The sequence below is a fragment of the Aplidium turbinatum genome, chromosome 5 (genome assembly GCF_918807975.1).
Source record: "Aplidium turbinatum chromosome 5, kaAplTurb1.1, whole genome shotgun sequence".
NCBI classification, from domain to species: domain Eukaryota; kingdom Metazoa; phylum Chordata; class Ascidiacea; order Aplousobranchia; family Polyclinidae; genus Aplidium; species Aplidium turbinatum.
The window spans coordinates 24,021,480-24,037,523 of record NC_137476.1 but is presented as its reverse complement, the minus strand read 5'-3'; the positions used below and the strand labels follow the sequence as shown (position 1 = coordinate 24,037,523).

Genomic DNA, 16,044 nt, shown 5'->3' with positions numbered 1-16,044 from the left:
TTTTAAGAGAATAAAAATCACGTTATCTTGAAATGGCTCGAACTAAGCAGACCGCTTGCAAGTCAACTGGTGGCAAAGCGCCCCGAAAGCAGCTGGCAACAAAGGCCACTCGCAAGAGCGCCTCAGCCAGCCACCGTGGACGTCAAGAAGCCTCATCGTTATCGACCGGGAACCATCGCCTTGCGTGAAATCAGACGTTACCAGAAGTCAACTGAACTGCTCATTTGCAAACTTTCCTTCCAGCGACTGGTTCGCGAGATCGCCCAAGACTTCAAGACCGACTTTCGTTTCCAGAGCAGCGCCGTCATGGCTCTGCAAGAAGCCAGCGAGGCGTACCTTGTCGGCCTGTTCGAAAACACCAACCTCTGCGCAATCCACGCCAAGCGGGTTACCATCATGCCCAGCAAGGACATCCAGCTAGCCCGTCGCATCCGCGGAGAACGCACTTAAGCGTCGTCCTAAAATGCATTAAATAATTCAAATAATGCATTCAAATAAATGCATTAAATAATTCAAAAAATTAAATAATGCAAGTCGTAAAATACATGTAGCCTACCGTACCCAGTGACGTAGCCTAAGGGGTTGAAACCCCCTAGGCTACGTCACTGGGTACGGTAGGCTACATGCATTTTTGTTTTGCATGCAACTTTAAATCTGCATGCCTTGGTCCCATTTACGCCACAGTGTGGTAAAAGAGCGGCGAATGGGCAAATTGTATTATCAACGGATGCCGCAGCGGTGGGATGGCGCGCTCGCTTTCCAATCATGCAATCCTGATTCGACTCCCGGCTTAAGCTGGTTGTTGTCAAACATTGCTTACCTCTACCCAGGGAGTAATAAATTGGGTGGGCGTAGTTGCTGAAGTAAAGGCGGCGAGAGAAAGGTACTGGCCACCCTACTCTGATTAGTGCCGAAGGCTTAGTATAATGACAACCTTATCTTTTCATCCCCCGATGCTTGGATCAAGTATGGGACTCACCTTTTTGCTTTATTATTATCAACACATGCTGAGTTCTTCTCTGCAAGCCTCAGCAGGGTTGTCAAATTTTGAAAAAGTGGTTTCGAATGTTGAAATTAAGAGAGCGAGGAGGTTTTGCTATTAACATTTTCAATTTCTACGCATAAATTTGCTATTCCTCAAAGATTTCTGACTTCTTCAAAATTGTAAGGTCTGCAGTGCATGCCTTGCGTGCATGGAAAATACGTAGCCTAACTGGAAGAAGGAGATTTTCAAATTCAGATCAAGACTACAAATCACAACTCGTCCGCCCCGATAGCTCAGTTGGTTAGCGCGTGAATCGGAAACGAGGAAGCTTCAAGATCGGTCGGTGCTGGTTCGACTTTTGGTGTGTGAGCTTAAGCAACGCATTCTAGGGACTGCTCTTCATTCAGCAGCATCTAATGGATGGAATAATTCCCCGGCAGCAAGACTTCAACAATCGGGAAAACTTTACTCTGTCAATCTCAGTAACCGGCCCTGTGCCAAGGCCTCTAATCTACAGTCTACAAGTATGCAAAACTACCAGGAATAGCTAACCTATCAGGGCTTTGTCAGTCCGACGATACAGAATGAAAAACCAACCAACCAAATAGGAGTAAATCTTTGGATTACTTTCTCTCAAATTGCAGTAAATCTAGAATTGATTAGTTGTGTTCAAAACCCAGAGCTCATCAATCTCATACGAAAAAAAAACAAACATTTACTTTTTGGTGTAGCCTACTAATAAGTTTCATACATTTATGCAAGCAAGTATATACTGTCAAAAGTAGTGTTGAAGTTGATATTAAGTTACGAAGTATTTTCCGCAACTTATTTGCTTCCGAAACGTTTTGAGTCGCCAAGATCTACTGTAAAATTTTGTTTTCTAATCGCGTCAACAAGTATTTGTGGATCTCTGCCTTACACTATAAAAATTGATCTTCCACGAGCACAAGATGTAATCAAATACGTCACGAGTGCGCCTGACAAATCTATTGCGCATGACGGAGGAAAAAGTTGGTAAACTTTTCATTTTTAAATCGTTGTAATATCGCAAGACGTTGCAGTGATATGACATAATAGTTGCAACGCGAACTGACGTGAAAGTAAAACTAGATAGGCTACTTTTATTTACTACAGAAGAAAAATTTACTCCTGAAAGAAATTTTTGAAGTAAATTGTCTTCATTTTGTATCTATCCACCTACAATCTACAAAATCACCCACCCGGTAGACTTTATCCAAATTTGGTCATATTCACACAACGAGTTTTAAATAAACGGTGTAACATCTCTGAGCGATTTCCATAACATTTTTTGTGGACAGGATTTTGATGCACCCGAGTAGCCTAATTGCTTTTTTTGAAACTTTTGCTAAAGCAAGTTAAGTTTCGAAGTCTTTATGACAATTCAATTAACAAACACAAATAGCTACTTTTGAAAAAAAAATCTCTTTTGTAAGGTGACATTGAAAAAGTCATTCAGGCGAGATTGAGTTATAAGAAGTATGGACAGTTTGATGATGCCAAATAGGCTTTGTAAACAAAAACAGTTAACGCGTACATCTATTGTGTCATCTGTTAATGGACGTGCTGACGATAGTAGAAGCAAGAATGGATATTGTTGCAACAATAGAACATGACAGGCTTCGATTGTGTACGTGACAATGTCATTTCTTCTGAAATTACAATCTTTCATTTCTGAGAAACCTAGTCTCCCCTTAGGCTATACGCAAAACGAACAAGCGGCGCTGTTTAAACGTGAATAATTTGAATTTGAACTTTTTCATTTATCATCTTATGCAGGTTTTTAAACATCGAATAACCGAAATAAAACACCAGTTTGCTTCCGAATGGGTCGTTTTTGCTAACTTTTTACAGGCGTTTTCTGATTTTCAGTATTGGTTATTTTTAATATCTTATTTCTCAAAGATTGTTTGAATTTAATTTTTTTTTGCTTGCATAGAAACATTTCAGGTTTCTCGAAATTCCACAATTTGTTTAAAAGTTGGTGATAATATGTTAGTCATGCTGGTCATAATATCAAGTTTTTAAAACAAAAATTTTAAGTTTTAATTCACAAATTAAGAGAAATTTACTGTGATCAATGAACAACGTGGACAGTGATTTTTGCGTTTAAGGCATATTGATCAAAAGATTTTTAGTTTGCATTCAAACAAACATTTTATAATCTCAATAATTTAACTAAACGCTTATTGACATGCAAAGTTCATTAACTTGCTGTACTGTCTAGTGAAGATCTAGTATGTGGCAGTTTAACTGTTGACGATGTAGCCGAGAGCCTACCAGCTCTGTAATTACTATTATTATTAGTTATATGCACCAGATCAATAAACCCATATTCAAAACACGCAAAAACAAAACATTTTGAAAAATTAATTTTATTATCTTTGTGATGCAAATTGATGATAAAGTAAAAAGCTGATATCATAATCTCTGCTTTGGCTGTTATGTGAAGGAGAATGATGATATGTATTGCAAGACAAATTAAATTTCATTGTTGCAAAATTAATACTAACAAATCAATTCTTTATTGAAAGTTATGAAATGCACACGAGTGTAATTAAATTAGAATTATTTGTCTTTTTATTTTGTCGGTTTAAAGAAGCTTGAATAAACTTCCGATTTCGGGTCAACAAAGCCGCGTGGCACCACGCAACACTCAATTGCTCAGTACTTTTTAGTTCTTCACTCGGCTTCATTTGAAACATTAACAAATTGAAGAAAACATCAGCTGCTTTAGACGAAAACGATTCAGTCTTGTTAGACGTAGTGTTTTGTTGTCTAATTATTAACAATTTTTAATAAAAAATGACTTTACATTAGCATAAATGTTTTAAGAACAATCAACAAAACAAGGATGACTTCAATGCATGCACGAGCGAACTTAACTGCAGCAGAATGAAATTGTAACTGCTTAACCAACTGGTTAGAAAAGGTAATTTTGGAATATTTTCTTTTCTCGTACTTCAAGCCGACGCATGACAGCATGCTTTTAGAGTAATTATTGAAAGCAAATTCATTCACAGCAGCGGCCATCACCAAGAAAATTACACTGCCAAGCTCATGGTAATTGCACGGAACAGGTTATGTCATCGTCATTTTTCTTGGAAACTTAAACAACTGAATCTCCAAGAAAATCGTAAAACTCCTCTATCCGCATATTTTGCCTGCTCGACGTTTCTTGGCCGTGCTAGATCTCAATTGACATCATTCAGTAAGGTTCACGGACGTCAAGCAACGTTAAAACGATGCAGAATAAACTCGTACTTCAGATTCTGTGAAACACTGTTGTTATGGCGAAATGTTAGTTCCTAGAAAGTGTAATTGTTGACGGATGAGAGAGGCTCCAACCATCTAGTTCGCCATTTGTCGCCAGCCTTAGCTCAATCTTAAAAAAAGATTTAAAAACGAGATTTTTACAAAGAAATTGAAGCATTCATTCAAAGAACTTTCAAAAAAAAGGAGTAGTTTTTTGAAATGCGTTTTCTAAGCAGTGTCTGCTTAAGTTACGACTTTGATTTGTGACGCACTGATTCAAACAAAAATTTAACACCATCTGCAGTGTTAGGTATAGTAAATTGTGCATAGTGGACAAACGTTGCAAACTTTTTTTGCTGTTTTCAAAGATCAAATCTTATTTGTAAATTGCTTATGTTAACAGTAGGCCTACTAACTGTTATCACTGTGTGTTGAAGCAATTGCTACCACAGCTTCGGTAACGTGCAACGAAGATACAGTGCTAACATTTGATCTTTCAGTATTCAGCATTTTATTGCAAAGTGTGCCTTTTTATTTTACCATAATTAGATGGAAACAAAAACAAAAAAAATTAGAAGAAAAGTTTGCAGCCTACTGTGAGTTGTTAAGGAGTGTTTTTAAATTTTATCGCAAACACTGAGTTATTTTACGATTTTAGAAGAAAATTGCTTTTTTATGGAAATCAAGTTTTGTAGCAACCTAATAGTATCGTTAGCTAGTTGGATGTGTAACCCAATTGTAATGAAATGTGTCTTCGTTATGTATAATGAAATGTGTCTTTTAAAAGAAAATGTAGCCTTCGCTGTAAACAAAAGATAAAATAAACAAGCAGCATAAATAAAAGCACTATAGGCTACTGAGCTTTTTTTGCAAGATAAGTTTTCATTTTTTTGTTTAGTTGTTTTTGCAACCGTTCACAAAAAGTATTAAATGCAATTAATGTTGGTGCTGCCTGCAAAGAATTCTTAGAGAAAAGGTGACGGAAATGTGTAGTGGAAAGATACCAAAAAGCCGCAGACTGGCAAAGGCAACGTTAGGCTTATACAAAATGAAGCAATAAATTCGCGAACGTGCAAAATGACAAAACGCAAGGAGCGAAGATGGAAACACTGAGATTGCGATAGTTGGAAAGGATACAGAGGGTGGACAATTACAAAAGCGAGAGGATCAAAGTCCAAGTGAATCGTGGTCAGTTAAAGATGCGTTTGTGAGGATGGGGTGGTTTATAATCAAGTGTCTAGGAGAAAAGGATTATGTGAAGAAAAAAAATATAAAGATTAAAGCGACAAAACAGAAGACTACAACATATAAAGACAACATAGCTTTAGACCGAAAAAAAAAAGAAAATGCGACAATGAAGGCACATGCACATGGTATTTTAAATTCCCTCCTCTATCACCAGCGGTACCATTTTCGTAGTAACAAATATTCCGATTAAATTCAACCCATAGTCCTTAATTCTATAATACACTACCTTTTAACTGAGTTGTTTTACTTGTCTTATTCAGCAGTTGTAAAGTACAGTTTTAAATTTAGAACTTACACATTATATTTATATGCATAGACCTATGCAGTGTATTAAAAATATTTTTTTACCATTTAACTATTTACTGTATCATTGTTGCAGAATTAAATACTTGCAGTTGTTAAGACTAATATATCCTGTTTGCTCAAGATGTCCACACTGATTGAGTCTAATAAGGTAAAAGTTTATGCTGTTTCTAGACCAATTAACCAAAACTTTACGCTTCCGAGTGTTCTAAACGTAATGTGAAATTAAAGTGAAGCGATGTCGCAGTGAAACCCAACAAAACTAAATAAAATTTAAACTTAGTTTTGGTTTCAAACACCCCAATGTTGCAAAATGTCTGCTGGACGAGGCGAGATCACAACCCTTCAACAAAACACTTAAAGAGTCCTTCTAGAACAAAGATGTCAATTGTTACTCTTTAACAAACTTTAAGTAGTGTTTTTAATCAGTTTTTATCGCAATCACAGAACAAAGAATATTGGTTGAAACGGCGTAAGAATAATGAAGCCGCTCGACGCTCTCGCGAGAAAAGGAGAATGAACGATTTACTTTTAGAAAGGAGAGTAATGCAGCTTACCGATGAAAACAAGCATCTGAGAGCTCAACTTCTTTCCATTAAGATCAAATATGGAGAACTTGATGGGACAAAATATCCTACATCAACAGGTAAAAAATGCATAAATTTGGTTGGTTGCAATGAAGTTTATATTTTGGTGCAATAACATTTTTGAAATTACACTGTACGTTATGTTTTTTTTTTTTTTGGAGTTTTTATGTACCGGTACGTTTTGTTTTGCATTCACACAAAATAAATGACTTTCCATCCATCTACCAAGCTTGCAATTTTGTGTCGTGTATATGTACAAAATCTGGGCAAATAGCGCCTTTTTTAAAACTTCAGGAAAGATATTGGTACTATAACAAACCAAAAGATAAACAGACCGCTCATGGTAGGGTACAACAGTAACTGTAATGCTCATTTTGACGTTCCCAAGTGTTTGTAGAGAAACAGATACAGATACAGGAGCTGATTGCATAAAATCGCTTAACTTTCAATGAAAAAGTTATTGCATGAAAGAAAAAAAAAAGGTATTGCAAAGTAACTGACTAAATTATGATTTGTTTTCTCGGCAGCCCCTGACCTCAACAATTCTTATTCAACTCTTTCGGAATCTTTATTTCCAACCATCAATTTCAATCAAGATGGCGTCAATGCCTCGGAAAGTTTAGATTTATCGACTCGTAAAGGTGAAAAACATGTCTATCGACAGAGAACCATCACAGTAGCTTATACGGCCTACCAGACATATATGCTGCTTAACGTTATCATTTCATTAATAAACATCATTGGAAAAAAATAAGCTACAAATGTAGGCTACATGTTGAATGAAATAACGTTAACACATGCAGAAACAACTTATAACTTTGTTGTTATAACTGTTTTGATTGTTTCAATAATGGCATAAAACAAACTTTTATATTGCTTTCATCACAACTCAAGCAACCATGAATAACGCTTTTCCCTTTCGCAGATAATAGTGAAGCATCTGACGGCAGTCTGAGTACCAACAGTAAACGTTTTACGGCTCGTGTCATCACAAATGCCAATGGGGACACTAGCGCTACTGTGCTTGTAAACAGCGCAGGTAATTTCTTTGACAGTAATTTGATATAGTTTAATGAATTTGATTTATTTGTCTCCACCCCCTGATAACTCAGTTGGTGAAGAGCCTCGCTTCGTGCACGAAGAAACTGCAACATGAAGCAACGACTCTCGGGGTGTGCGCCTGAGTTACCCATTTTTAAGAACAGCTCTCTATTCAGCGGAACCCAGTAGATGGAATAACTTACATTGTTTTTTATTGTATATTGTTTTTTATGTTGTATATAATATATATTTGCGTTCAACTCCGACACCGTTCCATGTCAAATGAGCTATGACACCACACGGGTGTGGCAGACTTGAAGGCCAGTTCGGTCCTTCTGCCACTCCTATCATCAACAGCAAACAACCTAACTCACATTGTAATCTTGTATTGTTTTTCGTTTTTTTTCACATGTGCTAATAATGCAAAAAAAAAATTACAGACAATAAAACTTGTACAAGCGTACCTTCACTTCGTCAACCAATGGCTTAAAACCTCTACTAGTTATGCAAAACTACCAGAATTAAGTTTTGATAGAAGCTTTATCAATCCGAGAATAAAAATTCCTACAATTAAAATGAATCGAATGTATAATGCTCCACTATTTTAACGAATAATCAAAGTCATTTTTAATTACCTATAAACTAAAGAATTTAACTGCTGCATTGCTTTTTTCCGCTCTTTCTTATCCTTGACCACTGGTTTTGTCTTTCATTTGGGCAGTATCAGTCGAGTGACGTTGCATTGTATGTAACAAAAAGGCTTGCTTCAACTATCTTTTCAAAGTAGTCAGCTTATGCTTTTTCTTTCCAATCCTAACCACAGAATGTAGTATGAGCTGATGCAATCAATGATGTTCAGGTGAATAATTTTATTTAATCTCTATTTCTATCTTTAGACTTACAGCAATCCAAAGAACGACTTCCTTCTCTACGCTTTGATGAAAATATGACCAGAATCATGTCAAAATCCGTGGCTACAAATGACGATGACGACTCAAAAGTTGTTCACACGAGAAACAACTCGCTAGACCAGTGGATAAACCGTTCTCGGGATTCTTTTCCAGGATGTAATTCACAACCAGACGGAAATAATTCTCTTGATAATAAATCAATTGAAGCAAAATCCACTCATATCAATGAAAATTATACAACCGGTGCGTATCAGAGAAGAGCACTAAGTCCACTTCTAAAAACAAAGGATTTGAATGTGGATCCTAAAATTCCTTTGTGGCCAGGTGCGCTATCGATCTTTCCTCCAGCGATGATAGAACTCTTTCAGGATTATCATAGTAATTTAGAATCTCGGCTTCCTAATTACGTCTCTGCTCCACAAACTCTATTTCCAGTAGAAGATATGCTTCAGCAAATCCATGCACAAGTTGCCAAGTTGCACCACAAATCATTGAATGGAATGACTGAACCAAAAACTTTACTTAGATCAAGCAGAAAACAGGTATATATGAAGTAGCTAAATTCTTGTCTCCAGTCAGTTAAGGTGATTTTTTTTCTTCACAACCAAAATATCAGTAATTGCTCTTTAATTTATGCGTCTGTATGAGCACTTACATTAGACGTGTGTAGGCTATGTTCATTGCTCTTTGGTAATTTATAAAAGTAAGTTTGGTGTTAATTTGAATATCAGGTAATATAAGGTATTAGTATAAGGTATACTGTATATATACAGTAATATACAATATTATTATAAGGTATACTGTATGTATAATATACTATAATATTATAAGGTATATTGTATATATAATATACTATAATATTATAAAGGTATATTGTATTAGGCAAGCCAACTGTTTTTCATCAATCGGCTAAGAACGTCTGCTTGACTTGAAGGCCGTCCCGGTTGCTTCGTAATTTCCCATTGTCAATTAGTTTTAGGATGCAGTATATCTTTATTTTTGCTTCGCTGTAAAGTATGATTCTTTTGTGTGCTGTGTTATTTATTGCTATATTAGTACTGTATTGCAAAACAAAATATACAGATCAAGCAATATTATGGTTGAATGTAGGCTATACGCCACCTAAACAATACTAAAACTACCGTACTATTTGTAGCGATTCTAGCTTGCTGAAGCATTTGCAAGTATCTGATCTTAACCTATCAGTTCACTGAAAATCCTATTTTATTTTTAGGTGGGGAAACCCTTCGCTGAAAGGAATAACTTATTTGAACAATTCAATATGGATTCGTTCTCCTCTCGACACAAATCCACAGACTCTGGATTTGAAGGAAATGACGAAACCGAGATCATTAAAAATACTGTTCCACTTTCGCCGCCTCCCAGCCCAGAAATAAACGAAATCTCGGACACATCTGCAGTAGAATTGAAAGGTCTGTCAAAACAAAAAGTCGACCAGACGATTTTTAAAAACAGTGGTCAAGATACTGATGAAACAGAGGAACAAATTAATTTGAAGACTAACCGATCGCAGAGCGTGAGTAACGTTTCTACTATCGAAAAAGTAGACAGGAACAGAAAAAGAAAATCTGAGTTCCAGCTTCCTCACAAGTTAAGATTGAAAAAATGCTCTGTCAGAAGCGTTCCTGTCACTTCTCTTGCTGAGGAACAAGAAATGAATTATTTCTTAAGTTTGAAAGATCCAGCAGAGATATCAAAGCTGAATTCCATTGCATCCGCATCATCATTCAACAGGAGGAGTAAAAATGGATTGCAATGTGAAGCTGAAGTTGAGTCTGGGAATGAAACCATCACTGCAAGTGAAAATAAAGACTTTGATGTGAAGAAAAATCGCAGACTAAGTGTTGCGGACGCCAATAGTGCTTCAGAATCTTCACAACTGCACACTATGGGAGTAATTCCTTCACCACCTACGCAGTATAACAGATTCCGCGGAGATTTTCCGTACACTTTGAACGTTCCTGAACAGAATGTTATTTTCAGCAACAAAATAATGACCACCAAACCGTCTTTTTAATAACTAAAGTTTTCTCAATTTATTCTAATAGCTGGCTTTAATTTGATGAAAGAACTTATAAAAATTTAAGCTTTGTAGATCCAGTGCGTAGACCAGATGTTCTTTACACATGCGGTTTTAATGTGATATTGTTTTAGTTACACTCAATAGCAATAAAAAAAAGTTATTTAAAAACTTGCGCTCAGCACTTAAATCGGTTGCAGAAAACAGCCAAACAAGTGTTAAATGAATGAAAAGCATCCTTTCTTTTTTGCCTCGTGTTTAGGCTTGTAGTCTAATGTGTGCCTGGGGGTTTAAAATATGAAGTAAGTAAATGGAAAGACAAAGAAACCGATTTGTGGCCACCTTCAGGGGCGTTATTAGTTATGTTTGTAACCCACAAGGAATCATATGTGTAAAAAAAAGCAGTTATGCTTTCACTCCACACAGTAGCGTTGACAGGGGCGGGGGGGCAGGTGGTACTTTGGTACGGGCCGGGATAATTTTAGAAGCCCAGAACCTTTTCAAGGGGCCAGAGAACTTAGAGAAACTATAGCGCATTCCCTAGATATAGTCAATTTTTTTAAATGGTTTGATTTGAGGCCTGAAGATATCATTAGTACCGGGCCCAAATTATCCTCTTAAAGGCCCTGACTCCACATCTCTTGCTGGGCTATCACTATTGTGAAGTATGTTGAAAAATGCTTACGGAACAAAAACAGTGATAAACTCAGCGAGATAATGTCTTGCAAAATATATGTAAAACTATCAACAACAGCCAAACGTTTTTTTTTAAATTCGATTGCAGTGGCCAGAGAACATTACAAAAAGCTGTTGCCGAAATAATAGGCCTATATTAGCAGCTTGCGGAAACAGTGAAGCAAAAATACAAAATTGAACCTTCTGTTTTTGTTTGATCTGATTTTTTTTTTTTGACAAGATGTAATTTTTCTACTTGACTTGGTAGTAGTGAGCGTCGTACAATTATCACATTAGTGTTGCGTTGTTCACATTTTTTTGTTTTTTATTGTACCGTATCAGTAGCATAGGCTACAGACAGTATATAGCTCAAGATTGATTTCACCTATTTACGATTGTACAATGATTTGGCTTAAAAGCTGGGTGTCAAGACCAGTGCAAGTTGTAGTTAGACTAAAAAATGAAAATATAGTTTTGGTTACTTTTGATTTATTAAGAATAATTTTTTGTATGTTCCGAGTGTTTAGTCATTTTCATTTTTGACTATTCGAGATTTGAAGCTAACTGTGCAAGTATAAATGTGGTTTGCAAGAACATGGTAGCCTAATAATAATTCTATGACTGCAACTTTACCTTTTCTTACAAAAAATTTTATTTAAAAAAATGTAGATTTATTTTGGAAAATAACACAACGCCCGATAAATTTTTATGCTTCTGCTCATAAATGATCCTTATTGGTGGCTAAACATTACACTTGCTCTATTTTTGAAGAAATGTTAGCTCTATTAAACACGTAGCCTAGTAATATTAAATAATGTTAAAAAAAATTTTAGCCAAGGAAGTTTAATCTGTCATATGCATGTCCACATATAACTATGACACTTTATGTTTCAATGCAATTGGCCGATTAGCAAAAGATTGCTGTTTATTTGTTTCGTTTACGTTTCTGTAGTTCATCCACCATAATCTTGCCAATTGATTTATATGTGCTTGCCCGATATGATGTGTTGTTAAAAAATAAATTCAATTCAAATTTAAATTACCATCAGATGTCATTTAAAATGATATATAAAAACTTTCGTCTACATTTCTAGTGTGGAATGTTACACAGATAACGTGCTACTTAGGTCCCGTGACCTTTCTCGTGTTACACCAAAACGGTTGTAAAATTTTCAATCTGGTCTTGAAAGTCTTCTTTTGCATGAAATACTGAGCTTTAGCTTACAGGATAAATGCAATAGATTGAGTTTCGCTTTTAGCAGCATGATCGTTGCTTACTTCACAATGTAGATTATCCTGTATTAGCCTGATTCTGTTCGCTGTGGTAATAGCGAATTGGAAAGAATCATTGCGAAGAGTAGCAAGCAAAAACAATTCCAAGTTTTGTACTAAATTTCGCATGCAAATCTGTGAAAGTATATCCCGAGTCGGGCGTATCCCTTCATTCGAACTGTGTCTATCTAAACAACATAAAGGGTTGTCTATCTAAACAACAACAACTCAAATCTACGTTTAAAAATTAATCATTGAAAACATCTGTCGTCATCAAAAAAGTGATTTTATGCGTAGGTCTATTGTAACTTTAATTTCAAACAATTAAAAACTTTCTTACTCCAACTACACGTCAAATACATAACGTAAGTTTTAAAACAATGAAAACTATTACTACAAAAAGTGCTAAATGCCAAGCAAAAAAGCAAAGCAGAGCAAATTAAATCAAATATACTTATTACTATCTGAAGCCTTTACAAATTGTTTCACCTAACGGATCATCAGAAGGTCTTATTCAAATAGAATAAAAATAAAATATTTTATTAATAAATAAAAATTAAATATTAATTAAATAGAAATATCCTATTTGAATAAGACCTTCTGATGATCCGTTAGGTGAAACAATTTGTAAAGGCTTCAGATAGTAATAACTATATTTGATATAACGTAAGTTTTAAATGATAAATTTATTAGCAAACGTTCTCAACTTTTCTGAAGAAAATGTTTCCCGGGCCCTCTCTTATATTCTTAATTTGGACATGCTCAGCTATTAGACACAACTTGTAGTGTGGTAATGGTAGAAATTATGGTGCCTCTCTCCCACATTTTTTTCTTAAATCTTCAATGTGTAGGCTAAGCATACTTTTTGTGAACAAAATACTTTTCAGTACACAAAGTAGGCTACAAAACAAACTAAAACGAGCTACTGTACATGTAAAGTGACTTACAATTTCTATAACTGGTATTGTGCTTGCAAAGTTATGAAATGTACTTACAAAACAATAGCAAAAAGAGCATATCAATTGTGTCCAGTGACGATAAAAAATATGGACAAGTCATCATAACTGCGTCACAAAAAAGTTGTTTTGGAATAATTACACCGGTAAGGTTAATTATTGCGACAAGCCATTATTGTTTGCAAGTGTCAAAGTTACAAAATTTATCAATTGAAGCATCAACACTGAAGAAATTTCACCTAATAGTATAAAAAATCCTCACATTGTAAACAATGAAGAACACTTACTTAAAAAAAATTATAAGCGTACTCTCAATCGGAGACATTGAAGTGTCGTGTTAAATTTCCGTAGGCCTACAACTTTATTTGCAAATCCAAAAAATTGCAGGCTACCGATGTCTTTACACACGTTAACCCAAGAGATAAATCGGCATTGTCCAAACAAACTCGATTTCTCCCAAGAAGCCATAAAAGCAAAAAAATAAAATAAACAATTTGTGATGCTTTTTTTACCCAATTATTATTTAAGTCGTTTTTGAAAGAAAATTTTAGCCTACAAACCGTGCACGGACATTTTGCCGAAAGGACATTTTTCCGAAAGACATTTTGCCGAAAGGACATTTTGCCGAAAGACATTTTGCCGATGGACAAATTGCCGAAAGGACTAAGGTTGTGAACGATAGACTAAAACACACTGTGGAGAATATCGATACATATAACACAAAAATGAGTTTCGGCAAAATGTCCATTCAGCAAAATGTCTTTCGGCAAAATGTCCTTTCGGCAAAATGTCTTTCGGCAAAATGTCCTTTCGGCAAAATGTCCGGGTACCCCTACAAACTGCTTCAAATCTGAGTCTTTAGTTGAACTTCCTACAAAAAAGCAATTTCGTATTGTCAGCGTTTTTGACTTTATTGCGCTTGCCCAAGGCTTCTTATTCTTTTCTAATCGCAGCAGATAATTTCTGTTTTCTAAGAACATTTTATACGTTTTTCTCAGAAACTTTCTACTGAGAAACAAGTCAAAAGTACCTTTCGCATTTCTACGAAATATTTTGTAGAAATAACTAGAAACTGAACTCTTCCACTTAATTCATTTAGCAAATCAGAAATTTTAGCCAGGAAATTCTGATATAATATGATGGTAACGTCACATCTGTTCATGGATCGGTTCAGGAATCTACTGAACAAATCAAAAGTAACGAAGTACAACATTGTGCTAGCTGACTTGTCTGACAATGTGACAAGCAAAGCGCTTCATGAAATGATTGACAGTGGACATGAAGAATAGGTTTTCGAAGCTTTTTTTTATATTTTCAAAAAGAGTTTTATTGGACACTTTTTTCGTTGTGAAGTTTTCAAGTTTTTCCTTCGCATGTTTTCGTATACTTTGAGGGCCGTAACACATGAAACTCATAATCGTAAGCCTGATATGGGGTTCTGGTTCCAGCTTGATTTGATGAGCTATAACTTACGCTGATTAAATGCTTCTCTAACTGATCTGGGCCGTGACTAAAAATTAGTTGTCGTTTGATTTGGTTGGGTACAATCGTTCAGTTAACCAACGGATTATTTAAACTTTAAACGCCGATTTTTCCGGAAAAGTCAAACTTTTTTTTAGATGGGATAACAAAATTTAATTCTGTAAAGAGTCGATAGGCTACTATCAACAGTAAATTTGTGTAAAGATTACTTTTCAGTCTCTAGCTATCCCATTGTCTTGCATGGTTGACTGATCCACATTTAATTAGACTATTAGAGAATCTGTGTAAAATTCAGAGAGGGATTTCTAAAAGTACAGCTCTTTTTAAAATTCTTAGATTTAAGTTTAAAGTTTACATAAGCCGTAGCCTACCCACAACAAAGAAAGTACGCTCACGTTCGTTCAACAATACCGTATGTCCAAATTGTCCATTGTCCACTTAACTTGATCATTCTTTTTCGTGTTTCTACTGTATGTAACGGTTTCAGGAATATAAGCTTTTTATTTCAATTTTGAATCTACTTTGCATGCAGCGGTTGCAAGTCTGGGTATGATTCAACATCCGGTGTTTTCTAACGTTTTTTTTTCAACTAGCCACCTTGATTGAAGAATGATGAGAACTTGTCAACTGCAAAACTTGATTCCATCACGAAATATGTAGCGGACGCTGCTTTCAGCATATCCACCCATACACAGCCATCAGCGGGATGGCAACATTCCTGGGCAAGGTCGGCAAGGAATGATAGGACACGAGGTCGATTACGCTGCTGTATTGTTTACTAACTCAACTCAGAAGATCAATGCTTGCTCACAACGTAATTGTTTATAGTTTTTAAGCTTCGATCCAGCAACACAGAAAGTAAGGGAAAACACCGGAATATTAAAGCTCCACCACCAACAACTGGATACGAAATGTCGTCGCTGCTACATCAACAATAAACTGATCCAAACGTCATCCTGGCAGTGCCAAAAACAGAAAACGGTAGCAACAACGAAACTGATATATTGCTTTAGAATTACCAAGACTGATTTCTTGATACCGGTTTTAAGTTCTGACTTTTGATATTGCATTCAACTGATTTCCATATTGAAAGAACCGACTTTTCATATTGAACAAAAACTCAACAAACTAATGATTTTCACATAGCAAAAACTTAACACACTCTGATTTTCACATGTTGTAGAACTCTACAAAAAACTAAATTTCACATAGCAAACGACTGATTGATTTTTAAAATCATGAGCTTAACTTCTTTAAGAAGGTACTAGTG

At 35.6% G+C, this 16,044-nt stretch overlaps 1 protein-coding gene and 1 pseudogene across 1 annotated transcript; both read left to right on the top strand.

Annotated features, from left to right (window-relative positions):
• The first annotated feature begins 16 nt into the window (after positions 1–16).
• LOC145771050 (histone H3-like) lies at positions 17–450 on the top strand (annotated as a pseudogene).
• A 3,473-nt stretch (positions 451–3,923) lies between these two features.
• On the top strand, positions 3,924–12,103 carry LOC145770362 (uncharacterized). The gene is made up of 6 exons (XM_082581986.1): positions 3,924–5,960; positions 6,257–6,455; positions 6,924–7,037; positions 7,322–7,435; positions 8,334–8,890; positions 9,583–12,103. The coding sequence occupies exons 1-6, from the start codon at positions 5,934–5,936 to the stop codon at positions 10,384–10,386; spliced, it is 1,815 nt and encodes a 604-aa protein (XP_082438112.1). The 5' UTR covers positions 3,924–5,933; the 3' UTR covers positions 10,387–12,103.
• The last annotated feature ends 3,941 nt before the right edge of the window (positions 12,104–16,044 follow it).